Raw genomic sequence first — 26781 nt, 5'->3', positions numbered from 1 at the left:
CCCAGCCCAGTGAAGTGGGTTAAAGTTTCCACGTTGCTGCAGTTGTGGTGTAGGTCTCAGCTGCAATTTGGATTCAATCTTGGCCTGGGAACATCCATATGCCATGGGTGCAGCCATTAAAAACAAAACAAAACAAAACAAACAAAAACCTTTCTTTTGGAGTTCCTGTTGTTGCTCAGTGGGTTACACACTCGATTAGTATCCATGGGGATGTGGATTCAAATCCCTGGCTTCGCTCAGGGAGCTGGGGATCTGGTGTTGCTGTGAGCTGTGATGTAGGTCGCAGACAAGGCTCTGATCTGGTATTGCTGTGGTTGTGATTTGACCCTAGCATGGAAACCTCCATATGCAAAGAGAATGGCCCTGAAAAGAAAAAAACAAAAAAACAAAACACGAAACTTCCTTTTAATGTAGTTTTAAACTCCAACTAACATGAATAGCAGTTTATGTTAATGTGCTTCTTTCTCTCTTGAATAAACTGCTGAAGAATGGATCATTTTGGCCGGTTGGATTTCTCAGAGACTTTTCTGAAAAGTTCGCCTGAATAAATAGTAAGTCAAATAGCTGGGCTGCAGAACCCTGTAAAATTGCATAGCACCTGAGGATAATCACATTTTATCCTTTTGATTCATGATCTTGCCTCATATTTTCAAGAGGAGAAATCAACTCCACAAAGCCTCAAAGTCAAATAGTGATTATGCAACACTATTTGACTTTAGAATTCTTGCAACAGTCATGTGAAAGAGATCCACATTTACAGAAAATAGTGCAGCGTGTAGAGACAGCCTGGTTTCTGCAGAAAATCTCTTCTCTATGAAAGTGTCCAAGATCAAGTTACCTTCCAACCCCTCCACTCTCAATAATATGCATGAGTCTATTGATATATATTGTGAGAGTTAAGTATATAGTTATTTTTCGCCACACATTTTAGAAATATGTCACATTTCCATGTTAAAGCTTAGCTTTATTACTAAGACAATACCTTTACATGATTTTAAATTTCAGACCTGACTCCTTCAGTAGACAAGACTATGTAAGTGAAGAGACAGGATTCTAAGTGACTTTTGTTGTGCAAATGAAGAGAAATTAAGAAGATTCTGGGAAATATCTCAGTGTATGATTTGAGAACTTTAGACATGTCCAACTTTCCTATCTCCATGGAATTTGTTTCACGGTAATCTTCCACTAGTCATTTCAGAGCTCAAACAGACATCAGGCTCATTTGCTACCCCTACTTGACATCAAACATTCACCCAAATAAAAACTTAGTTCCGTACCCAGGAAATAGGAGCTGAAGATACACCTTCCTCAAGCCAGTCTCCCAGGGATGGTAAAACCCTTAAGAATCCATATTTAGAATCCACCCAAATACAACGGGATGATTACTTAATAGCCTATTGGGAAAACATTTCTGCCTCTTGGTTGCAAAAAGTTCTTCAAAAATAGCAGGGCAAATAGTCCCAGGTCTCTGTGACCTAACGTGTCTAAAGAAGCAGAAGAATTATTAGAGCATCTTAGAGAAGCCTGAGGCCATTCAGCCTGATGATTTAGTAATAACGTCTCTGTCACAGTGTCAGACAATTATGAGACTTCTAGCTCGGAATTTGTTCAGCATTGTTGGCGGCACATGCGGCAAGAATTCTTGTGTCCCGAAGAGTCTAAGGCAACAAACTCTTCCGTTTGAATAACTCTAGCTATGACTTTATTTAGGGATGTTTTCAACTTCGAGGAAACCAAATGATAAAGTCCAAATAATAAAGTTAAAAAGGTATGAAACCCTGAAGACTGAAAGGCAGACTCACACTGAGGATTCGACAGATAAGATAAAATAAATTTCTTTCCTAGTTCATATTTTTAAAATCCATAAATGGCAAAGTATAGTCATTTTAAAAGAGGGGTACAGGGCAGGGAATGAGGGATGAAGTAGAGAGAGGAATCCTAAATTTAAAAAAATAGTTTACATTTTTAAAACCAAGACATCGCAACTGGACCTACACTGTCCTCTGGTGGTCAAATGTGAAAACGTATTTACAGAGATGAATTAAATTATTTAACATACACCGAAATAACTATAGGCCACCAGATGCCTCACTTTGTATGAATATTCCATTTTAAGCAACTCACCTGACTACATTTTCCTTAATTATTAGGCTGAATAGCTCCTTTCTGGAGAGTTCTCAATTCTTCCACACTTTTAAACTTCATTATAAGAGCTGTAATTGTAGTGAATTGTATTAGATGATACTTATATATTTGGGGTTTAAGTATTCATGTATGTTACAGTTTATTCAGAAATAGTAAGAAAGAATATTTTAATTGTTATACTGCTTAATCTTTTAGGAGTATGATTATTTAATGCTTTAAATAATTTTACCATGCATACTTTATCTTGCATATTAAAATGAGAATATTTTAAGAACACAGACACATACATTAGAATGTGTAGAATATCAGTTTATAGACTCTTAACCTATCAACCAAGCCTAATGATCTTTGGTGGTTACTGTGGGTAAACCTTAGACACATCTTACAGTATTGATTCTGAAGGAAAGAAAAGTATGTATAATTCATTAGAGCTTTAAGAAATATATTCAATTCCAAGATTACTTAAAATATTAATTTTTCTGTCTAAAGAAAAGTCAAGTTTGTATTCTAGCATTTTTTCTGTGGGTTAGTTTTACCATCATCTTGAATAATTTTATTTGGGAGTCAGAAAAATTTTTCAATTAGTGTATTTCCTGAGCTTCAAAGAAAAAAAAGGAAAACATATATACATCATTTTATCTGGTCTTTCTTTATATTCTAAACATGAAATATCCTTTTGACTAAGGAAGATAAAACAGAAATTATTTTTTGCTTTTGTCTGTTCAAATAATTAAAGAGGATTTCAAATAGTTCCCATTATGCTTTGTAAGTTTTATCTACTGTTTTTACTTTCAATTAAAACTTAAAACTTTTTTAACAATCTTTTTTTTTTTGTCTTTTTAGGGCTGCACCGGAGGCACATGGAAATTTCCATGCTAGGGGTGGAATTGGAGCTGTGGCCGCTGGCCTACACCACAGCCACAGCAACACCAGATCCTAGCTGTGTCTGTGACCTACACCACAGCTCACAGCAACGCCAGATCCTTAATCCACTGAGTGAGGCCAGGATTGAACCTGAGTCCTCATGGATATTAGTCTGGTTCATTACTGCTGGGCCACAACGGGAACTTCAACCATGAGGAATGCTTTAATACATTAGTTCTAGCTTACAGCCTAATATCTCCACCCAAGAATATATTCTCACCTTCCTCTCCAATGCATCTCCAGTGATTGGTTTCATTAGATCTTGTTGCAAAATACCATTTGGAAATTGGATTTTTGTTTGTTTGTTTTCATGGGATCCTGTCATGGTGAATTGTGTTAGAAATTTTATCACTGGAGAAAGAAATAATCAGTCTGCAGAATCTGAAGTGATAATAGACTTGGCTACCAACCAGTTAAGTGGTTTGAGCCAAAAAAGAGAGATAATATGATGCCTGGTTTTTATTGTTATTTTTTTGCCCCCAAAATCCCATTTTGTCGGAATGGTCTTAAGCATTTCATTTTTTTTTTTTTCTTCTAAAAACCTTCACAAAATCAAATGGATACTTGTTCTTTTATATCTTCTTTCTCTTCTCCAGGAGTGGAAGACAGTATTCTTTCTAAATTTTTAAATAACCTAGTGTTTTGAATTCTTTTAGAATATCAAGGTGTAAATCACAAATACAAAAAATTTAGAGCACAAGTGTGATAAGAATCGCCAAGATATAAGTAAAAAAAGCAAATTCATATTTTCTGTCCTCAGAGATTCTAATGCATTAGATCACTGAAGGAAACCCAAGATGATGCATTTTTTTTTTCAATATGTAGAAAATGGAGGTGCATTTTCTAATAAGCAGTTTCATATTTTACACCTCCTCAAAAGAGAACATGATAGAAGAGGATGCCGAGAATTCTTCTCAACTACACTATTAACTTAAAACAGTGAATTTCTGGAACGTGACACGTCGCACACTCCAACATAATAACTGCAAATGTTCGTCATTTCTGCTTTTGTTGTTAATTTGAATACACACGTATGCTTTTTTCCATGAGGGAAAATAATTGAGATGAGTTGTAATTGTTTTCATCAGTAAACGTTGTTTGGAAACAGTAAGAAGATGAAAGAAATCAGATGTGAAGGGTACCTTCTATCTGATCCCATTTATATGAAATTTTAGAATGAAATGTCTACTTTAGCAAAAGTAATCTAGGATGACAGAAAACAGACCACTGGTGGCCTGGAGCATAGGGTTAACTAAAAGAGGCCTAAGGGAAGTTTTGGGGATGCTGGAAATGACCTGTATCTAAGTTATGTGGTGATTACATGAAGCTCACCATGGTCCCCTACAAATGGAAGAATTTTATTTGATGAAAATTATACCTCATTAAGGTTAATGAAAATAGGCTGTAAGATATTTATGAGTTTTTTCTAAATGATGACAAATGTCTGAAACATCTTTATTAGGTAGCTGGCAGAATCTCCAGCCGGACCATAGCATTGGGCACGACATCCACAACCTCAGGAAAAACACTTAGAAGCTACTGCAAGGGAGGCTAGGAAAGCAAGTTTCCAGCCTCCACTTTCAGGAAGTGGGATTCTTAAGTTGGAAAATTTCCCAACCTCATCTTGATCTTTGTCTTTTTTCTTGTGAGACATGGGGCGTGTGTGTGTGCATCCTTGCTTTGAAATTTTAAAAGTGATAAAAAGAACAGAGAGGAACACTTTGCTGTACACCTGAAAGTAACACACCAATGTAAGTCAACTATATTCCAATAAAATGAAAAAAATAAAAAAAAAGGAGTTCCCATTGTGGCTCAGGAGTAACGAACCCAACTGGTATCCCTGGGGATGTGGGTTCGATCCCTGGCCTCAATTGTGGGTTGAGCATCCAGCAGTGTAGGTTGTAAACATGGCTCAGATCTGGTATTGCTGTGGCTGAGACAAATTCCACCCCTAGCCTGGGTGCAGCCCTAAAATAATAATTAAAAAAACAAAAATAGAGAGGAAAAGAACATACATCCGTACTCTTTACCTGGGTTTACATACTTTAGCATTTAGACATAAGTTTCTGTGTCTTTTTGCTGTTGATTCTTTAAAACATATTGAACAACACATAGATGAATTCATTGCCATAAAAATTAGAATATTACAGGGATGCTCAAGGTCACCTTGACTCAGGGTCATGATTTTGATCTCCTTTATCCTCACTAGAAGCGAACCTTGAGTTTGGTCTATATGTTTTTCTAATATATGAATATTATATCGAATTATATTCTAATATACAGAATTATAATTAGAATAGTAATCGAATATATATAGAATATACAATATATAGATATAATAGAATAATTATAGTCTAATAAAAATATATATTATAGAGTGTCTATATCTATATATATTATATAATATGTAATATCATAGAATAATCCTAATAGTTCTAAATATATGAATTTATGGAAAATGAACATAATACTTCAATTTAAAAAAAAATTTATTTAAATGGCATCATACATGCACACAGCCTTACAACTCACCTTTTCATTGAATGTGTTTTTCAATTCTCCTGATATTGATACACACAGGCTGGTAGATAGCAACTCTACATACAAATAAATCAGTAAAACAGGACTAAAAGACTTGGTAGTTCAGGAGAAATGCTGTACTGTTAATTCCTTAAAGTTCATTAGGAGTTTTTAGTAATCAGGAATTTTTATTCCGATAGTAGAAAATTCCCATAATCTGATGCCAGCCTCATTGGGTTCTAGCCCCTCTCTGAATATGGAGGCAGAAAGCCCAGTCAAACACAGTTATGCAAATATAAGAATCTGACCGTGCAGACAAGGAGAGATAAAAGCCCCCAAACATCAAGAGACACAGGCATTAACTTCCTAAGATAAGCAACAAAAATGGAGATCTGGAAATTGCCCCTTTAGTCTAACCGCTACAAAATAAGTTGTCTGGTAACTATTTTGAAAAAGCTTGTTTTTTTCCCACACTACTTTTACTAACACTGTAGGCATTATCTAGTAGCCACAACTGTATGGGTAGAAAGGTGTTTTTTTGGATTTCCCATTGTGGCTCAGCAGGTTAAAAACCTGACATAGTGTCTTTGAGGATTCAGTTCTTTAATCCCTGGCCTTGCTCAGTGGGTTAAGGCTCCAGCATGGCTGCAAACTGCAGCTTGGATCTGGCATTGCTGTGGCTGTGGTGTAGGCCAGTAGCTACAGCTCCAATTTGACCCTTACCCTGGCAACTTCCATATGCTGCAGGTGTGGCCCTGAAAAGGAAAATGAAAAAAAAAAAAAGCTTTTTTTCATTTTTCTCTTACAATTGCTTTACTTCACACTTAAAACTGGGCATACAAACTGTCCACCTCAACTAAACAATAATTCAATGCTATTAATAAAATTTTAAAAGATTGATAAACAAGAAAAATAACTTTGTATCATGGCAATTTATTCAAAGTTATCAACATAAGTAGTGACATTTCAGGTTAAAATTAGATTTTTAGAAGATGTTACAATCAAATATTTATTTCTATTATCAATTGAATAATTAAACAGGGACTCCAGTATCAGTCTTAAATTGTACCCAGAGAGAGGAATAATAAGCAGCTGTTTGGGGTGGGGTGGTGTGAGGCAGTACAGTAGCTCTTAAAACTATTCTCCGATCTACAGACATGTGCAGGTTTTCCTTCTCAGACAAGATATCATAAAAATAACTAATGACTATATGGTGTTTGTCAAGTGCCAGGCAGTAATGAAAATACAGATCTTCATTAATTTGAACTTCACGGTGCCCATTAGAGACAGGTGTTACCATTACCCCCAGGTAACAGATGAGGAATCTGATACAGGGCGGGCAGGATCTTTATCCAACAGTATCCATTAGAGACCAGTGTTATGTCTGATATAAGGCCTCATGGTCTTTATCCAAAGTTGCTCAATTAAGATGAAGCAGAGGTGGGATTTAAACCCACAGATTAGCTAGAGTCACACTCTTTCTCTCTCTCCTAACAGTAAAGCAATGTGCTACCAGGTGGGAGTGGGAGAAATTTACACAGCACTATTCTATTTTTTTACTCTATTCTCTTGAGGGTTTTGGGAACCACTGTGATAAACACGGTACTAGCAGTTCCATTTTGTTTCTTTTTTTTTTCTTTTTGGCTGAGGCAGTGGCATGCAGACGTTCCCAGGTTCTGGATTGAACCCAAGCCACAGCAGAAACCTGAGCTGCTGCAGTGAAAAATGCCAAATCTTTAACCCACTGCGCTACAAGAGAATTCCCTCCATCATCTCACTTTTCTTAAAGAAAACTATCATTTTCTATAAACTTCTTTTACCTAGTGGAAACCACCAATCAAAACAGGAAGAAAACCACCAGTTAAAAGAGGGATTTTAAAGAAGTATATTTCAGAAAAAAAAAAAAAGATTAAATTGTACATCTAAAGAAGTGTGTTGGTTCTTTAAAATTCTCACTCCCATAAGCTAGATCCTCACTTCAGCAACTCTAGAATTTCCCCCAATTTGGCATAGTACCTACATATATGAGTGTGCAGTGTGCATTCATGGGTGTACACTTGCATATGTATGCATATGTTTCATACAAATATTCTTTGTTCTCCAAGGATGGGCTTTATCTGGAGATAATCAAAAGCATTTTGAGCTAAGTTGGGTGGGTGACGAAGAGTTTGGCAACATGAGCTTGAAGTAAAAATAAGCCTGGGCTGAAAATAATGAAATGGCCTTTTTAAAATTCCGTTGCAGACTCTGACATTTACTTTTTCTAGCAAAGGCTGCAGATTCATTTGGATTCTAATTCCATTATAATGTAAGTCTTCTCTTCATTCCTCCCCCCACCCCATCCCCTCTTATGCCTCTCTTCATGAATGAGGGTAATATGTTGGATATTTGGGCATATACAAAATTCTTTGTATATGAACTCCATAGTGTTTTTAGATCATGCACCACTAAGGACATTGGGTGGTTAAAGCAGTACCCTTAGGTCTTACACTGTGGAGTCCTACCTTCATAAAAAGTCTGTTAGAAGAATTTTTCATTGTCATACTGAGGCTCGGTTTTCCTTCCTTCTCACATTTGTGGGAGAAAAAAAAATCATTTACTCTAATCCAGGACGGGCAGAGATCCACTGGCCATAGGAACAGGAGCCCTGTTCTTAGCATCGTCTCCATCGTCGCATCCAGGAGAGATGTTCTCTCAAATGCTGCTGCCCTCTGCTGGCCTTGTGGTCATTAGATTTTAGAAAAAGCCGTGCATAAGGCTCCGGTCAAGATGATGCAAAAGGCAAGTATCATCAGCAGGTAGTTTCGTCGGCCCTGAATAATCAGAATGAGTGACTGTCATTAAGAAAACACGAACCAAGGATTTTCTCCCATTCTGTGGGTTGTCTTTTCATTTTGTAAAAATAGTTTTCTTTGCTGTGCAAAAGATTCTGGTTTAATTAGGTCCCATGGGTTTTTGTTTTCATTGTCATTATTCTAAAAGGTGGATCAGACAAGAAAACCCGGACCAAGGATGTAAAAAGCACAAACTCTCAAGACTGCTAAGGACTTTACTAAGTACCACCAGCTCCCAGACTCTCTGGAAAGCCCTCAAAGCCTTAGTCATTTACTCATTCAGCAAATACACCAGGCAGACACATGTGCTGGGGCCAAAGTGGTGAGCAAACAAGCGCCCTTATTCAGCTCATTATAGAACATGGGAGATAGGAATGAATAAGATGGTTACAGAAAGGGATGTTAAAAAGCCAGAGAGGTGGAGTTCCTCTTGTGGTGTAGCGGAAATGAATCTGACGGGTATCCATGAGGATGCAGATTTGATCCCTGGCCTCACTCAGTGGGTAAGGATCTGTGAGCTGTGGTATAGGTCACAGATGTGGCTCGGATCCCAAGTTGCTGTGGTTGTGGTAGAGGCCGGCAGTTGTAGCTCTGATTTGACTCCTAGCCTGGGAACTTCCATATGCTGCCAGTGCGGCCCTAAAAAAAAAAAAGCCTGAGAGGTGTAACAAGAAAACACCGTGTGTGTGTGTGTGTGTGTGTGTGTGTGTGTGTGTGTGTGTGTGTATCGCAAAGGGACCTTAATGAGGCAGATCTGGAGTTCAGTTAAACTTCTAGCTATGAGCATCAGTAAAATTGGGCTGGAAGGAGAGCAGCAGGGAGAGACTCCAGGTATAAAGAACATGTGTGCCAAGCTCTGTTGCACCTGCCAGGGACTGAAAGAGGGTCCGGGTGACCAGGGCAGTGAATTAGGTGCAGACAGATGTGGCTGAAGGCTATGAGCCTGAGCTCATGGGCATCTTATTGGTTGTGCTATACTTCTGGGTTTTTACTCTTTCCAAGCAGTGGGAAAACATGAGAGGAATGGGCAGAGCTGGATGTAGGGAAAAAGTGGCATTTGCATTTCTTAAAGCCCATGCTTTAGCAGATGGTGACCAGATTGGAGGGGGCCAGGATGCATGCAAGGGACCAATAAGAGGGCGACCCAGCCCTCCTGGGCAGAGATGGTTATGTGCAGATGGAGAGACAGAGATCAATGCAAACGGCAAGGAAGGAACAGATGAAGTCTGACCCACTCAGCTATGCCTGGGTGCGCTGATCCTAAAGATGAAAGCACTGAGAGCCACTGCCTACTGAAGTCAGTTCATCTTAGATTAACAAAGAAATACCATCCTACATTCAGGAGTAATATTTTATTTCTCATCTGTAGGGGTACAGACAGATCAATTCTAATTTCTCTTCCATAAGATAAATTCCCACACATAGAAAAGTAAGTGTCTTATATCCCTGAAGCATCTTTTTCCCTGGTCTGTATTTTAGCTCTTTTGACCATCTTTCATATTGGAACAGTTTCAAGCTCACCCATGGTGCTGGCTGCTCCCGTTGGCATGACTGCCAGGCTGTCTATTATACCTCTTGAAATATAGGCCCAATACTTTGAGGCAAATAAAACAGGATCTCAATTACAACTGAGATCTCCTGATAGCAAAATCATATGATACCATTATCAGTTTTTGTTAAGATTAATGACAATTAATACATAGCTCACATGTCAAAAATGCATATCCCATTTTTTTTTTTTTTTCATCTTAATGCAGAGCTGGGTTACAGTGGGTTCTTTTGCCTGTTTGATGACCAGGATTGTCTTTGTAAATTGGGTTGGGTCAGTTGAATTGTCTGATTCACTGTCACATGAACCCTATCAGAAGTCACTCTAATACAACTTCCACAAGTGAAAGCACAAAACCTTGCCGAGTGCAGGGCAGCGCGCGCGCACGCACACACACACACACACACACACACACACACACACACACACACACACACACACACACACACACTCCTGCATGAAGGCTCTTATGGTCCCTGACGTCTTTTCCTTAGTGTTAAAGGCTGCAGTCTTTGCCCAGATACCAGCACTGGTACAGAGTAGACAATAAATATTTGTTCAAAGAATTGGTACACTCAGGCAATTTCCAAATGTGCTTTGTGATTAAGACAATTGATGCAATCACTGAAATAAGAAAAAAAAAAATCTAACAGATACAGCCCCAATTATCAGCACTTTACAACCTAATTATGTGAATGCTTTGTAAGGCTCTATTTTATTGTCTATGTAGATGGAAGAACATTCTCAGGGAGTAAAATATTTTTCCCTTTTAAGGGTAAGAATCTGCCCAAACTGCTTAGTCTTCTAGAGAAAAAGACTGCTTATATTTGGGCAAAAGCCATGGTTTTCCTTTGTTGATGGTGAATGTTTTAGAAAGATCAAGCTAACATTCTCCCCCAAAGCAAAAAGTGTTTAACTCGGATTTTTGAAACAGCTACTTAAGATGGCGAATCACCTCATTCTTTTCTTGGAATAGCCACTGACTTGTAAATTGTAGTCATAATAACGTGTGGTGGATTATTGTGGACATACTGCCTGAAGTGTGCTGCTAAAAATTTAATGGATTTCTAGCTTAAAACAGCTGAATATAAAATTCTCAAACTTCCCAAAGAGGAACAGATACCAGGTATAAAAAAAATCACAGTGCAAAGAATTGCAACCGTGCACCTATGACAGTAAAATGAAATAAAATCAATAAACTCACCCAAAAAGTGCTTGGATCCCTGATTAAGTCCTTATTGCTACAGATTGTAGGCTTTTAAATACATCTCCTCGTACTGCTTCAAGTCATACCTGACAGGACCTACACATCATAATATGCTTTGCTTTTGTTTTCCTCTAGGGTTTTATTTTGTTTTTAAGAAAATTTAAAAAACTCTGACACTATCTTGGTTTCAGTGTCTAGAACAACTCTCTCTGAAACTCGCTAATATGAAAAGTATTTAAAACTTTCCTATAAGTCAGCTATCAAGAGGCAACTAGGCATCTGCATTGAATGACAAGAATCACTGAACACTTTAGTTTTCTTTGTAGACAGGTTTGTAAGGTTTTTTAACAAGAGTTAAAAGGTAAAAAAACAAAAAAATCCAAAAAAAAAAACCCTTGCTGTACTTTCAGCTTTGCCTTCTCTCTCTCAGTTTTTACAAACCAACTTGGCCAAACTTTAACACTCTCTCTCAAAACTACAGAAGGAACACACTGTGATTTTATAGGAATCACACTGAATGTAATTGGAGATGCTGCCAAGTTATAAGAGTGAGCTGTTTCACCAGGAATATGGTGAGTCTTTCATTTGTTCTGATCATCTTTTTTTTTCTTTTTTCTTTTTTTCTTTTTTTATTACTCAAATAAATTTATCACATCTGTAGTTGTATAATGATCATAACAATCTAATTTCACAGGATTTCCATCCCACAGCCCAAGCACATCCCCCCACCCCCCAAACTGCCTCCTCTGGAGACCATAAGTTTTTCAATGTCTGTGAGTCACCATCTGTTCTGCAAAGAAGTTCAGTCTGTCCTTTTTTCAGATTCCACATGTCAGTGAAAGCATTCAATGTTGGCATCTCATTGTATGGCTGACTTCACCTAGCATGATAATTTCTACGTCCATCCATGTTGCTAAAAATGCCGGTATTTCGTTCTTTTTAATGGCTGAGTAATATTCTATTGCGTATATGTACCACATCTTCTGGATCCGCGCCTTTGTCAATGTACATTTAGGTTGTTTCCTTGTCTTGGCTATGGTAAATAGTGCTGCAATGAACATCAGAGTACACATGCCTTTGCGAGTCATGGTTTTCTCTGGATAGATGCCCAGGTGTGGGATTGCTAGATCAAATGGTAGTTCTATTTTCAGTTTTCTGAGGAATCTCCATCCTGTTTTCCACAGTGGTTGCACCAATTTACAGTCCCACAAACAGTGTACTAGGGTTCCTTTTTATCCACACCCTCTCCAGCACTTTTTGTTTGTAGACTTTTTGGTGATGGCCATTCTGGCTGGTGTGAGGTGATACCTCAGAGTGGTTTTGATTTGCATTTTTCTAAGAATGAGTGATGTTAAACATCTTTTCATGTGTTTTTTTGGCCATCTGTATGTCTTCTTTAGAGAACGGTCTGTTTAGATCTTCTGCCCATTTTTGGATGGGGTTGTTTGGTTTTTTTTTTTTTTTTTTTGGTATGGAGCTGCAGAAGGTGTTTAGAAATTTGGGAGATGAATCCGTTGTCAGTTGATTCACTTGCAAAGAGTTTCTCCCATTCTGTGGGTTGTCTTTTCGTGTTGTTTAGGGTTTCCTTTGCTGTGCAGAAACGTTGAAGTTTGATTAGGTCCCATTTGTTTATGTTTGTTTTCACCGTCATTACTCTTAAGAGGTGGATCTGAGAAGATGTTGCTGTCGTTTATGTCAGAGAAGGTTTGGCCTATGTTTTCCTCTAAGAGTTTGATAGTGTCTGGTCTTATATCTAGGTCTTGAATCCATTTGGAGTTTATTTTTGTGTATAGTGTTAGAGAGTGTTCTAATTTCATTCTTTTCCACGTGGCTGTCCAGTATTCCCAGTACCACTTATTGAAGAGGCTGTCCTTTCTCCATTGTATATTCTTGCCTCCTTTGTCATAGGTGAGTTGGCTGTAGGTGTGTGGGTTGAATTCTGGGCTTTCTATCCTGTTCCACTGCTCTGTATTTCTGTCTTTGTGCCAGTAGCATGTGGTTTGGATGACTGTGGCTTTGTAGTATAGTCTGAAGTCCAGGAGCCTGATTCCTCCAGCTCCATTTTTCTTTTTCAGGATGTCTTTGGCTATTCTGGGTCTTTTGTGCTTCCAAAGAAACTTTAAAATATTTTGTTCAAGTTCTGTGAAAAATGCCCTTGGTAATTTGATAGGGATTGCATTGAATCTGTAGATTGCCTTAGGTAGTATAGTCATTTTGAGAATATTGACTCTTCCAATCCACGAGCATGGTGTATCTTTCCATCTATTTGTGTCATCTTTGATTTCTTTCATCAGTGGCTTATAGTTTTCAGAGTACAGGTCTTTTGTCTCTTTAGGCAGGTTTACTCCTAGGTATTTTATTCTTTTGGATGTGATGGTAAATGGGATTGCTTCCCTAAATTCTCTTTCTGCTCTTTCACTGTATAGACATACCATCAATTTCTGTGTATTAATTTTGTATCCTGCAACTTTGCCACATTCATGGATGAGCTCTAACAGTTTTCTGGTAGAGTCTTTAGGATTCTGTAGGTATAGGATCATGTCATCTGCAAATAGTGATAGTTTCACTTCTTCCTTTCCAATTTGGGTTCCTTTTATTTCTTTTACTTCTCTGATTGCTGTGGCTAGGACCTCCAGATCTGTGCTGAAGAGTAGTGTCGAGAGCGGACATCCTTGTCTTGTTCCTGACCTCAGCAGGAATTCTTTCAGCTTTTCACCATTGATAATGATGTTCGCTGTGGGTTTGTCTTATATAGCCTTTATCATGTTGAGGTAGGTTCCCGTTATGCCCACTTTCTGAAGGGTTTTTATCAGAAATGGGTGTTGGATTTTGTCAAAGGCTTTTTCTGCGTCTATTGAGAAGATCATATGGTTTTTATTCTTCAGTTTGTTAATGTGGTGTATCACACTGATGGATTTGCAGATATTGAAGAACCCTTGCATCCCTGGGATAAATCCCACTTGATCATGATGCACAATCCTTTTAATGTATTGTTGGATGTGGTTTGCTAGGATTTTGGTGAGGATTTTTGCATCGATGTTCATCAATGAAACTGGCCTGTAGTTTTCTTTTTTTGGGGTATTTTGGTTTTGGTAACAGGGTGATGGTAGCCTCATAGAATGAGTTTGGGAGTATCCCTTCCTCTGAGATTTTTTTGAAATAGTTTCAGAAGGATATGTGTTAGCTCTTCTCTAAATGTTTGATGGAATTCGCCTGTGCAGCCATCTGGCCCTGGACTTTTGTTTGTTGGAAGTTTTTTAATCACAGTTTCAACTTCAGTTCTTGTGATTGGTCCATTCATCTTTTCTGTTTCAGGTTGGTTTAGTCTTGGAAGATGGTACTTTTCTAAGAATTTGTGCATTTCTGCTAGGTTTTCTGTTTTATTGGCATATGGTTGCATATTGTAGTCTCTCATGATGCTTTGTATTTCTGTGATGTCCATTGTTATTTTTCTTTTTTCATTTCTAATTGTATTGATTTGAGTCGTCTCTGTTTTCTTCTTGATAAGTCTAGCTAGGGGTTTATCAATTTTGTTGATCTTTTCAAAGAACCAGCTTTTCATTTCATTGATGTTTCTATGGTTTTCTTTGTTTCTATTTCATTGATTTCTGCTCTGATGTTTAGGACTTCTTTCCTTCTACTACCTTTAGGTCTTGTCTGTTCTTCTCTCTTGAGCTGCTTTAAATGTAAAGTTAGCTGGTTTATTTGAGCTTTTTCTTGTTTCCCGAGGTAGGCTTGTATTGCAATAAACTTTCCTCTTAGAACGGCTTTTGCTGCATCCCATAGGTTTTGGAGTGTACTATCTTCGTTTTCATTTGTATGTAGGTATTTTTTAATTTCTTCTTTGATTTCTTCAGTGATCCATTGGTTGATTAGAAGTGTGTTGTTGAGTCTCCATGTCTTTGTTTTTTTTGGAGATTTTTTTCCTGTTGTAGATGTCTAGTCATACAACGTTGTGGTCGGAAAAGATGTTTGATATGATTTCAATTTCCTAAAAGTTACAAAGGTTGGATTTGTAGCCCAGGATGTGATCCATCTTAGAGAATGTTCCATGTGCACTTGAGAAGAATGTGTATTCTGTTACTTTTGCATGGAATGTCCTATAAATATCTCTTAAGTCCATCTGGTTTAATGCATCATTCAGGGCCTGTGTTTCCTGATTGATTTTCTGTCTGGTTGATCTGTCCACTGCTGTAAGTGGGGAGTTAAAGTCCCCTGCTATTATTGTGTTATTGTCAATTTGTCCTTTTAGGGTTGTTAGCAGTCGCCTTATATATTGTGGTGAACCTATGTTGGGTGCGTAGATATTTAAAATTGTTATGTCTTCTTCTTGGATTGATCCTTTGTCCCTTAATATATTCTTCATTTTAAAGTCTATTTTGTCTGTGAGTACTGCTAGTGTAGCTTTCTTTTGATCCCCGTTTGCATGAAATATTTTCTTCCATCCTCTCACTTTCAATTTGTATGTGTCCCTAGAAGTGAAGTGGGTCTCTTGAAGACAGCATATATATGGGTCTTGTTTTTGTATCCATTCAGCCAGTCTATGTCTTTTGGTTGGGGCATTTAGTCCATCGACATTTAAGGTAATTATTGTTATGTATGTTCTTATTGCCATTTTATTAATTGCTTTGGATTTGTTTTTGCTGCTCTTTTTTCTTTCCTTCTTCTCTTGTTCTTTTCTGCCTGGAGAAGTTCCTTTAGTATTTGTTGTAAGGCTGGTTTAGTGTTGCTGAATTCTCTCAGCTTTTGCTTATCTGTGAAGGTTTTGATTTCTCCTTCAAATGTGAATGAGAGCCTCGCTGGGTAAAGTAATCTTGGTTGGAGGTTTTTTCCTTTCATCACTTCAAGTATATCATGCCACTCCCTTCTGGCCTGCAGAGTTTCTGCTGAAAAATCTGCCAATAACCTTATTGGGGTTCTCCTGTATGTTACTTGTTTCTTTTCCCTAGCTGCTTTCAAGATTTTCTCTGTCTTTAATTTTGGTCAGTTGGATTAATATGTGTCTCGGGGTGTTCCTCCTTCGGTTTATTTTATATGGTACTCGTTGTGCTCCCTGGATTTGAGTGAGTGGTTCCTTTCCCATGTGAAGGAAGTTTTTGGCTATTAGATAATCTTGGAATATTTTTTCTGTCCCCTTCTCTCTCTCTTCTCCTTCTGGCAGTCATATAATACAGATGTTGGTGTGTTTAGTGTTGTCCCAGAGTTCTCTGAGACTCTCTTCATTTCTTTTCAATCTTTTTTCTCTTTTCTGTTCTGCATCCGTAATTTCTACTAATCTGTCCTCCACCTCACTTATTCATTCTTCTGCCTCCTGTATTCTGCTGTTAGCTGCTTCTAGTGCATTTTTTATTTCAGTTATTGTATTTTGCATCTCTTCTTGTTTAAGTTTTATATCTTGTATCTCTTTGGTCAGTGTTTCCTGTAAGTTATCCATCTTTGCCTCCAGTTTATTTCCAATGTCTTGCATCATCTTCAGCATCAACAGTCTAAAGTCTTTGTCCTGGAGGCTGAGAGTCTCCTCAGGGCTTAGCTGATTTTCTGGGGTTTTTCCTTTCTCCCTCATCTGAGTTATAGTCCTCTGTCTTTTCACTTTTATAGGTTTTTGGTGTGGTGACCTTTTTACAGATAATAAAGTTGTAGCCTCTCTTACTTCTGATGTCTGCCCCCCTGTGGCTGAAATCTGTATGGGGGGCTTGGTGTAGGTTTCCTGATGGGAGGGGCTGATGCCTGCCCCCTGGTAGGAGGAGCCGATTCTAATCCCTCTGGTGGGTGGGGCTTAGTCTCTGGATGGGATTTGAGGCAGCTGTGTGCCTGAGGGGTCTTTAGGGAGCCTGTTTACTGAGGGGCGGGGCTGTGTTCCCACCTGGGTTGTTGTTTGCCCTGGGGCTTCTCAGCACTGACTGATGGGTGGGGCCAGATTTTCCCAAAATGGCCACCTCCAGAGAAAGGCATGGCTGCTGAATATTGCCGAGAGCTTTGCTTTCAATGTCCTTCCCTCACAACAAGCCACATTCACCCTTGTTTTCCCAGGATGTCCTCTAAGAACTGTGATCAGGTTTGATCCAGATTCCTATTACCCTGCTTTGCCCTGGGATCAAGTGCACGTGAATGTCTGTGTGTGCCTTTTAAGAATGGAGTCTCCGCTTCCCCCAGTTCTGTGGAGCTCCTGTGCACAAGCCCCACTGGCCTTCAATGCCAGATGCTCCAGGGGCTCTTTCTCCCCGTGCCAGATCCCCACACGTGAGAGTTTGATGTGGGGCTCAGAACTCTCACTCCTGTAGGTGAATCTCTGTGAATCAGTTTCCAGTCTGTGGGGCTTCCCACCCAGGAGGTATGGGGTTGTTTATATCGCAAAATCACCTCTCCTACCTCTTCATATGTCCTCCTCTTTTTCTTCTGGAGGAGGAGATCTTTTTTAAGGTTTCCAGTCCATTTGGGTGAAGAATTCTCAGCTTTTAGTTGTGAATTTTGTTGTTTTTGGGAGAGAAGTTGAGCTCCAGTCCTTCTATTCCCCATCTTAATCCTGTCTCCTCAGCCAGAGGTGTTCTTGACAGACAATTCCAGGGCTCGCAGGAAGGCAAGGGGTTCCTTCAGTGCCCGGAAGGTTCCTGCTGAGGTCAGCTGACTCACGGGGTCCATTGCTCATCTTGCTCGGGCTTCTCGCCCAGCGGTGCCTTGGAAAATGAAGTTCGAGGGCCACCACTGTCCTCTTCCCTAGGACCAGAAGCCTTCTTTTGGGAAAAGCCAAAGGAGCGAGGTGGGGGAGAGCTGGGTGCCCAGTGCGGGCTCCCAAATGCTTGGCTCCAAAAGCCTGCATATGGGTGCAGTGAGCACAGCAGCAAGGGTGGGAGGGGTGGGGGAGCAGTGTTCTGATCATCTTGTAAGGCCTGTAGTAAACTTCTGTAGTAAAGTAAAAGATTTTATAAATCCAGCACATATCTTAATTATTTTCTTACATTTTTATTGATTTTGTAGATATATATAGCATTTCTTTTCTGCTTTTGAATGGGGTATTGGTGGCCTATTGGAAAGCTACTTATTTAATATGTATCCTATATTACAGCACCATACTAAATGATCTTATGGATCTCAAAGTTTTCAGCTGATTCTCTTAAAGTTTTAAAGAATAGAATGGTATATGCAAAAGACAACATTCCCATTTTCTTTCCTATATATATGCCTCTTATTTCTTAATTTTACCTTATCACAATGGCTAGGATCTCCAGAAAATACTGAATAATAGCAGTGATGTAAAAAATCTTTGACTTCTGACTTCCGGAGAACTCTAATTGTTTTCAGCTCTATTGACATGTAATTGACAGAGAACTCTTATGTTTCATCTTAGTTATGAATTTGCAATTGCTTTTTGATGGGTATCTTGTATCAACTAAAGCTTTCTCCTGTTTGTAAGAGGTTCCTCCTATTGTAAGTAGTTTTCCTAATTAAAAACTTTTTTTTAAATTTTTGTAAATGCCTTTTGAATATATATTACCACAGACTTTCTCTTTGTTTATCTAAGAGTATAATAAATTATATTAATCAATTTGCATATTATGAACCATCCTTGCATTCCTGAATTAAGCTACTTGGTCACGGTTTATCATTTTTAAAAAGTTCTTCCTTTATTGGGTCTGAGCTTTTTTTTTTTAAAGTGTCTCAAAAAAAATCCTTATTTGCCTTTTAGTGTCTTTTTAGTGGACTCTGAGAAATTAATATTAGCCTCAATAGTTGGGGATTCTTTCTCTCTCAAGAGAGTTCTTATACCTAGGGGAGCATTTTAATTCAGTATCGTTATTACTATAGTAGTAACTGAAATAATTTTAATGCTTAGTAATATATCTATTCTTAGATTGTGCTTATTTATACCTATAAATGTAAATAAGCTTCAGTCACTAGTGATTTTCTAAGGCTTCAGCATGTTATGCTGAATAACACTCAATTCTTAAACAGAAAGCATTATCTTTCATGAAGCAGATGAAATATTTGCAAAGAGATTTACAGCATGCTTTAGGCATACAATTATTTTCTGTGGAAAGCAATCCTAACTAAAATACATAAGAAACATGAGCACAAAAGTAACTCATGGGTCTATAAATGTTTTAAACTGTCTTATAAATTTAGAAACAAAAACTAACATGGCGATTCAAATATCTTCTAAACAAATTTGTTATTTAATTTGAGAATTTTACTTGTATTAACCTATTATGGCTTTCTAAATTAAAACATTTCATTTGGAATGACTGAAATAATGTTTTAAATATAAAATTGAATAATCACTTTAAGAATTATCCAGGGGAGTTCCCACTGTGGTGCAGCAGAAACAAATCTGACTAATATCCATGAGAATTAAGGTTTGATCCCTGGCCTCACTCTGTGGGTTAAGGATACAGCATTGCCGTGAGCTGTGGTATAGATTGCAGAAGCAGCTTGGATCCTGCGTTGCTGTGGCTGTGGCCTAGGCTGGCAGCTGCAGCTCAAATTCAATCCCTAGACTGGGAATTTCCATATGCCATGAGTGTGGCCCTACAAAACAAACAAACAAACAAACCCAAAAAATAAACAAAGAAAAAAAAGAACTATCCAGGGACATGTTCACTTTATGGTTCCCAGAGATTAGAAACATCAAATTATCTTCAAAATAAGAATTATCTGCTGCTTATTAAGATGAAAATACTATGTCTATAATGCTTTGACAGAGTGTCTCTAATTTATACTGCTTTTAGTAAAAATTATTATAAGACATTATTCACATGGATACCTCAACTGAAGAATTTCCACAGATCAAAGTAAAGGGGAAAAATCCTAGAACAATTTTTAATGAAAATACCCACACATGCACACTAGGCTGGTTGACAGATGCAATTCTAAATCACCACCACTTACAGTTGAGAGGTAAGTGGTGTTAGTCACCTGTTATCATACTGTTTCCTATAAGGCTGCTGGTTGGATTTGGATATAGGGAACTTTGGGAGGCCTGAGAACCAACAACAAAAAATTCCAACTACAATGAGGCACCACCTCACACCAGTCAGAATGGCCACCATTAACAAGCTTACAAATAACCAATGCTGGAGAGGGTGTGGAGAAAAGGGAACCCTCCTTCACTGTTGGTGGGAATGTAAATTGATACAACTGCTATGGAAAACAGCATGGAGGTTCCTCAGAAAACTAAATATGAACCATATGATCCAACAATCCCAATCTTGGGCATGTATCTGGAGAAAAATGTAATTCAAAAAGATACATGCACCCAATGCTCTTTACAGCACTATTGACAAGAGCCAAGACATGGAAACAACCTAAATGTCCATCAACAGATGAATGGATAGAGAAGATGTGGTATACAAATATACAATGGAATATTATGCAGTCATTAAAAAGAATGAAATAATGCCATTTGTGGCAACATGGATGCAACTAAGATTCTCATACTAAGTAAGTCAGAAAGAGAAAGACAAATGCCATATGACAGCACCTATTGTGGAATCTAATATATAGCACAAACGAACCTATCTACAAAACAGAAAAAGACTCAAAGACACAGAGAACAGACTTATGGTTGACAAGGAGGAGGGGGGAGGAGTGGGATGGACCAGGAATTTGGGGTTGGTAGATACAAAAACTCATATTTAGAATGGATGAGCAATGAGGTCCTAGCTGTTTAGCACAGGGCACTATATTCAGTCTCTTAGGATAGAACATGTTGGAAGATAGTATGAGAAAAATAATGTATGTATATGTATGACTGAGTCATTATGTTGAACAGCAGAAATGGACACAACACTGTAAATCAATTACACTCTAATTTTAAAAAATTAAAAAAATTTTATCCTCTGGTTCCATTTGCCTTAGGGATATTTTGATTGTTAGTATTAAAAAAACTTTTATCTTTATCCACCATATTTTACACTAGATTAAATTTACCTTCGTCACATTTTATTGGATTATTTAACCAAAATCTTTTAAGGGAAAATAAAGTCAATGAAAGCATTTTCCTACTGAGGTTGGGTAGAGAGAAACATGTTCATACTAATTTCATATTATTAATATTTTCTTTCCTGGATGGAGATGATGACATTTTGAACATCTGATCTGTCAAATTCATTCATGTTTTTTCTGCCCAAGGCTTAGGAGTCATTGACAATTTTCAGAAAATAATATATAGTGTTAAATACCATTCTTAACTGGATCTACCCCTTTCTTGTACATACCTGTATTTCCTTAAACATGAAGACACCCCACATTGCAGCTATAAATCCTGGGCCCTTAAAATAAAAATAAGAACTTGAATTAAAGTGGTTATTTTTCTGTGATTGTACTCTACTCAAATCAGTAAGCTGGACAGTTGATATGACATGTTCATCAAATAAATTACTAAAGTAAAAACAAAATAACAATATTGTCAGGAAAAATTATTCAAAATCTCCATCCTAACTCAACATTAAGTGAAACTAGGTAGCATTAGATGAAAAATGAAGCTTCTTTTTTTCCTTTACGGTTTTCATTATTTTTTGACAATGCTATAATATTTTGTGCCAGAAAATGTTTTTCTTTCATGTGATTTGTAATAAAACATTTTACAGTATGGAGGTACCTTAGAAAACTATACATAGGACTACCATATGACCCAGCAATCCCACTCTTGGGCATATATCTGGACAAAATTTTCCTTAAAAAAGACACATGCACCCGCATGTTCACTGCAGCTCTATTCACAATAGCCAAGACTTGGAAACAACCCAAATGTCTATCAACAGATGATTGGATTAGGAAGATGTGGTATATATACACAATGGAATAGACTCAGCCATAAAAAAGAACAAAATAATGCCATTTGCAGCAACATGGATGGAACTAGAGACTCTCACACTGAGTGAAGTAAGTCAGAAAGAGAAAGACAAATACCATATGATATCACTTATATCTTGAATCTAATATATGGCACAAATGAACCTTTCCACAGAAAAGAAAATCACGGACTTGGAGAATAGACTTGTGGTTGCCAAGGGGGAGGGGGAGGGAGTGGGATGCATTGGGAGCTTGGGGTTAATAGTTGCAAACTATTGCCTTGGGAATGGATTAGCAATGAGATCCTGCTGTGTAGCACTGAGAACTATGTCTAGTCACTTATGATGGAGCATGATAATGTGAGAAAAAAGAATTTATACATGTATATGTAACTGGGCCACCACGCTTTACAGTAGGAAAAAAAATTGTATTGGGGAAATAACAATAAAAAAATTTAATCAGCAAATAGTTTATTTTTTTCTAGTGAACTACCTATTTAGAATACTAGAAATGAGCTAATATGAAAAAGTGTATGAATAAACTTGTAACTTCCTTTTCCATGAGATAACTTCATAACTGAAGAAACTTTAGTGTGTCCTTTGGACCTAGAAAATAATGGGGGCAGCAGTACTTTAAAGTTGTTGGTTTTTTAACTTATATTACTGCTCGGTAATTAACTAACATTAAATTCTAATGAATGCTAAAGATAGTATTCTGGGAAGATGGAAAAAATGTAAGGAAAAATAAACAATGGGTTAGTAAGCAGGAGACGAAGGCAGGAATGAAATAATATAGGACAAAGGAGAAGACCTGAGATGGTGAAAAAGATGATTCTATCAGCAGTTAAAGCTAATTAATTATTTTAGCTGCAAAAAGAAAAAAATGGAATTGAGATTAATTGCAGTCCTTGTGGAGAAGATGTATTTCCTCAGCATTTTTATGATTCCAAGCTCTGAACAAACTCTGGAAGAGTTTCAAATAAACAGTTCTGGACTGTTTTCCCTCCACCACTCCAACCCTCTACATGATTAGGACAGCAGGGTTGGTCTCCACTCCTGGCAGGTAAGGGAGGCAACAGAAAAACATTACTCTTTGTTATCAGGATCTGGAAAAGTCAAGGTCAAACGAGCTGGAGAAATAGGTCAAAGGAATTGTCTTCTATCAATGACGTATAGCCTTAAGCTTCAAAATCCAAACCAAATAAGCAGCATCTGGGTCCACACTGACTTTGGACACGATGGGAGGAAGCAATAAAAGGGAGACTATAATATTAATGTTATCATGCCAATCACTCAAGAATTTTATCCTTTTAATCTGGAAATTCATTTCCCTTCAGAGTATGTGGCAGAAGATAATACCAAGCGGTACCACTGATCTTTGAGGCTATTGGGTTGATGATTTTTTAAATATGAGTTAAGACATGGCCTGAGGGTTGTTGTGAGGGGCAATGTGGTTGCAGGAAGTGGTGCTTTGCTAGAAGTAATGCAGGTGAAGTCCGAAGTGGGTGTGGGCTCTGATCCAGGCAAAGGAGAACAGAGTAGGAAGGGCATCTTAAATAAGAGACACAACTGTTTTGGTATTCGGATCATGTATTTTTCTCTTGTAAATTAATACAGTTTACACATTCATAAATCAGCCTTTGAAAAGATGATGAGCTTGAACCCATCTGGAGAGGCTGAACTTTCTGAAAAAGGTGATTTGCTTGTTTAGCTCCTGAAGACTTGGAGCAGAGGTACCTGCCCTTTGTCCTGCTACATGGACTTTTCTTTTGTGTTTTATTTTATTTTATTTTTGCTCTTTAACTAAACTTTTGCCAAGAAACAATATAGATGCTGTTTTCAAGGAACTCCCAGTCTACTCCTAACAGTGGAAATACATGTACTTGGGAAGACCAATGTGCTGCCAGGATTTGAAAAATATACTCTTGATTAAACGTTTGACCATATTCTTAATTGTTTAAGATGGATGATGAGTATACTTGAAATTTTCCGTGAAAGTAGTTAAATTTTGAGTTCCTGTTGTGTCTCAGCGAATTACAAACGTGACTAGTATCCACGAGGATGTGGGTTTGAACTCTGGCTTCACTCAGTAGGTTAAGGATCCAGTGTTGCTGTGAGCTATGGTATAGGTTGCAGATGTGTCTTGGATCCTGTGTTTCTGTGGCTTTGGCATAGGCCAGCAGCTGCAGCTCCAATTCTACCCCTAGCCTGGGACCTTCCATATGCTGTGGTTGTGGATGTTAAAAAAAAAAAAAAAAAAAAGGTTAAATTTAGGAGTTCCCATTGTGGCTGAGCAAATTAAGGACCTGATGATGGTTCTGTGAGGATTTGGGTTTGATCCCTGGCCTTGCTCAGTGGGTTAAGGATCTGCCATGGCCATGGCTGTGGTGTTAGAATCACAGCTGCAGCTCTGATTCAACACATGGACTGGGAATTTCCATGTACCAGAGGTATGGCTGTAAAAAGAATAAAAAAATTAGATGAATCTAGCTCTAGCAGGAAGATAAAATAAAGACAAAGTAAGTTCCCGAAGGGCAGGGCTGAATCTTTTCTGCATGTGAATAAGGCTGTACTAAGTAACAATAGTGAAACCAAGCAAGAACCTTGGTACAATAAAGACTTGTTCCCTCACTTCCCAGAAACACCAGTCCCTCCCAAGAAATAATCCCTAGCACCCAGTCGGTGAGATGACTGTTTACATTGGGCGAGTCTCCAAACATCACAGTGACCACTCCCACCAGACCTCTAGCCACACCTTACTTAACCTCTGCAATTAATTTCCACTGAATTAGGTTTTAAGGTTTTGTCCTGAGACTTTACCATAATTTAATGCAGGAAACAGTAGTAGGAAAATCATATCTCTGTCTCCTGCAAAATTTTTGTGAAGGATATCATTTTTCTGTTGTTCTGTGTCCCCTGTATAAGGCTCCATAGGATAAATTCTATTAAAAATTTTGTGTTTAAAACAAATTTTTTTTTTTGTCTTTTTGCTATTTCTTTGGGCCACTCCCGCGGCATGTGGAGATTCCCAGGCTAGGGGTCGAATCGGAGCTGTAGCCACCGGCCTACGCCAGAGCCACAGCAACGCAGGATCCGAGCCGTGTCTGCAACCTACACCACAGCTCATGGCAACGCTGGATCGTTAACCCACTGAGCAAGGGCAGGGACCGAACCCGCAACCTCATGGTTCGTAGTCGGATTCGTTAACCACTGTGCCACAAAGGGAACTCCTAAAACAAGTTTTAAAAAAGAAGTTAGTGTTAGGAAATCACTGTTGGGTTCGTTAACTGCTGAACCACAATGGGAACTCTGACTTGATCTATTTTAATAAGCATCATTCCTCCTTAAGTAGTGAAATACAACTGTCAAGTAACCTTTGGCTCTAGAGCATAGTCAAGGAGCATGGCACACTATATACTTTCTTCTTCAACTTTTTTTTTTTTAATTTTCAATTTTTTTGGTTGTGCCTCTGGCATCTAGATGTTCCCAGGCTGGGGAACCCAAGACACTGCAGTGACAATGCAGGATCCTTAACCTGCTGCACCACTAGGGAATTCCTACAAATTTACCTTTAAGTTTAACTGGTAAACTTTATATCCCATTGCCCATTATGATTTCCTATTATATGGTCACTTCTAGCATTAAACATATTTGAAATAATGAGGAGCACACATTTTTTTGGAAAGAAGGGGGTCTTTTGCCCTTCCAGTGGTGAGGGCTTAAAATAATTCCTTATAACTTGTTCACTCTTGATAACATTTTCCCTCACTAGACATTAAGAATGTCAAAGTGTGGGTTCTTTTTTTTTTTTTTTAATTTGTTTTTTAGGGCCACACATACAGCATATGGAGGTTCCCAGGCTCGAGATGGAATCAGAGTTATAGCCACCGGCCTATGCCACAGCCACAGCAACGTGAGACCCAAGCTGCATCTGCAACTTACACCACAGTTCATGGCAATGCAGAATCCTTAACCCACTGAGTGAGGCCGGAGATCAAACCCACAATCTCATGGTTCCTAGTCAGATTCGTTTCCACTGGGCCACAACAGGTACTCCAAAGTGCGGGTTCTTTAAAAAACAAAAAGAAACAAAAAACAAACAAAAAAACTCCAAACTGCTATTTGACTTTATTTGTACACTAAAGCTAACAATAATTATGAACAGTTATGAACACAACAGAACTGTCAAAAATATGTTGTCTGAAATCCAGGATTTATATTAAAGTTTAGGATGTTTCAAACTTTTATTCAATTGCATTTTATTTTTTATTTTTATTTTTTGTCTTTTTGTCAATTGTATTTTAGACTGGACAATGCGCTTTTTAAAATAAATCAGATAAGAGTTCCCATTGTGGCTCAGTGGGTTAAGAGCCCAACATAGTGTCCATTAGGATGTGGGTTTGATCCCTGACCTTGCTCAGTGGTTTAAGAATCTAGCATTGCCATGAGCTGCGGTGCAGGTCACAGATGCTGTTGGATCTGGCATTGCTGTGGTTGTGGTGTAGGCTGGCAGCAGTAGCTCTGATTCGACCCCTAGCCTGGGAACTTCCATATGCTATGGGTGAGGCTGTAAAAATCCAAAAAAAAAAAATTAGATGGCTCACACAGGTGTGTTGAGAAAATGTTTTAGGTAAACTCTGTTTATCCTGATGATTCAGGAAGTAGAAGAGTTAGGGGAATAACACGGTAAGTTACCTAGAGTAGAAATAAGAGTTCAATGCCAAAGCAGTTAATTAGTGTGTGTGTGTATCCTAGTACCATAAGGAACCTGAAACAAATTCTAAACTGGATTCTCTACTGAAGGCAGAAAGTGGC

General features: G+C 38.1%; 1 protein-coding gene across 1 annotated transcript in view; it reads right to left on the bottom strand.

The window, feature by feature from the left end:
* Positions 1-6502: 6502 nt before the first annotated feature.
* The window catches only part of TMEM144 (transmembrane protein 144), a 70837-nt gene continuing 50558 nt past the window's right edge, over positions 6503-26781 (bottom strand). Inside the window, exons 12-13 of the mRNA XM_047799362.1 lie at positions 21391-21444; positions 6503-8402 (exon numbers count right to left, since the gene is read on the bottom strand). Of these exons, the coding sequence (XP_047655318.1) occupies positions 8319-8402; positions 21391-21444 (138 nt within the window). The 3' untranslated portion in view covers positions 6503-8318. The remainder of the gene's footprint in view (positions 8403-21390; positions 21445-26781) is intronic.

Source organism: Phacochoerus africanus, chromosome 10, assembly GCF_016906955.1.
Source record: "Phacochoerus africanus isolate WHEZ1 chromosome 10, ROS_Pafr_v1, whole genome shotgun sequence".
Classification (NCBI taxonomy): Eukaryota; Metazoa; Chordata; class Mammalia; order Artiodactyla; family Suidae; genus Phacochoerus; species Phacochoerus africanus.
This window is presented reverse-complemented; position numbering and strand designations above follow the sequence as displayed.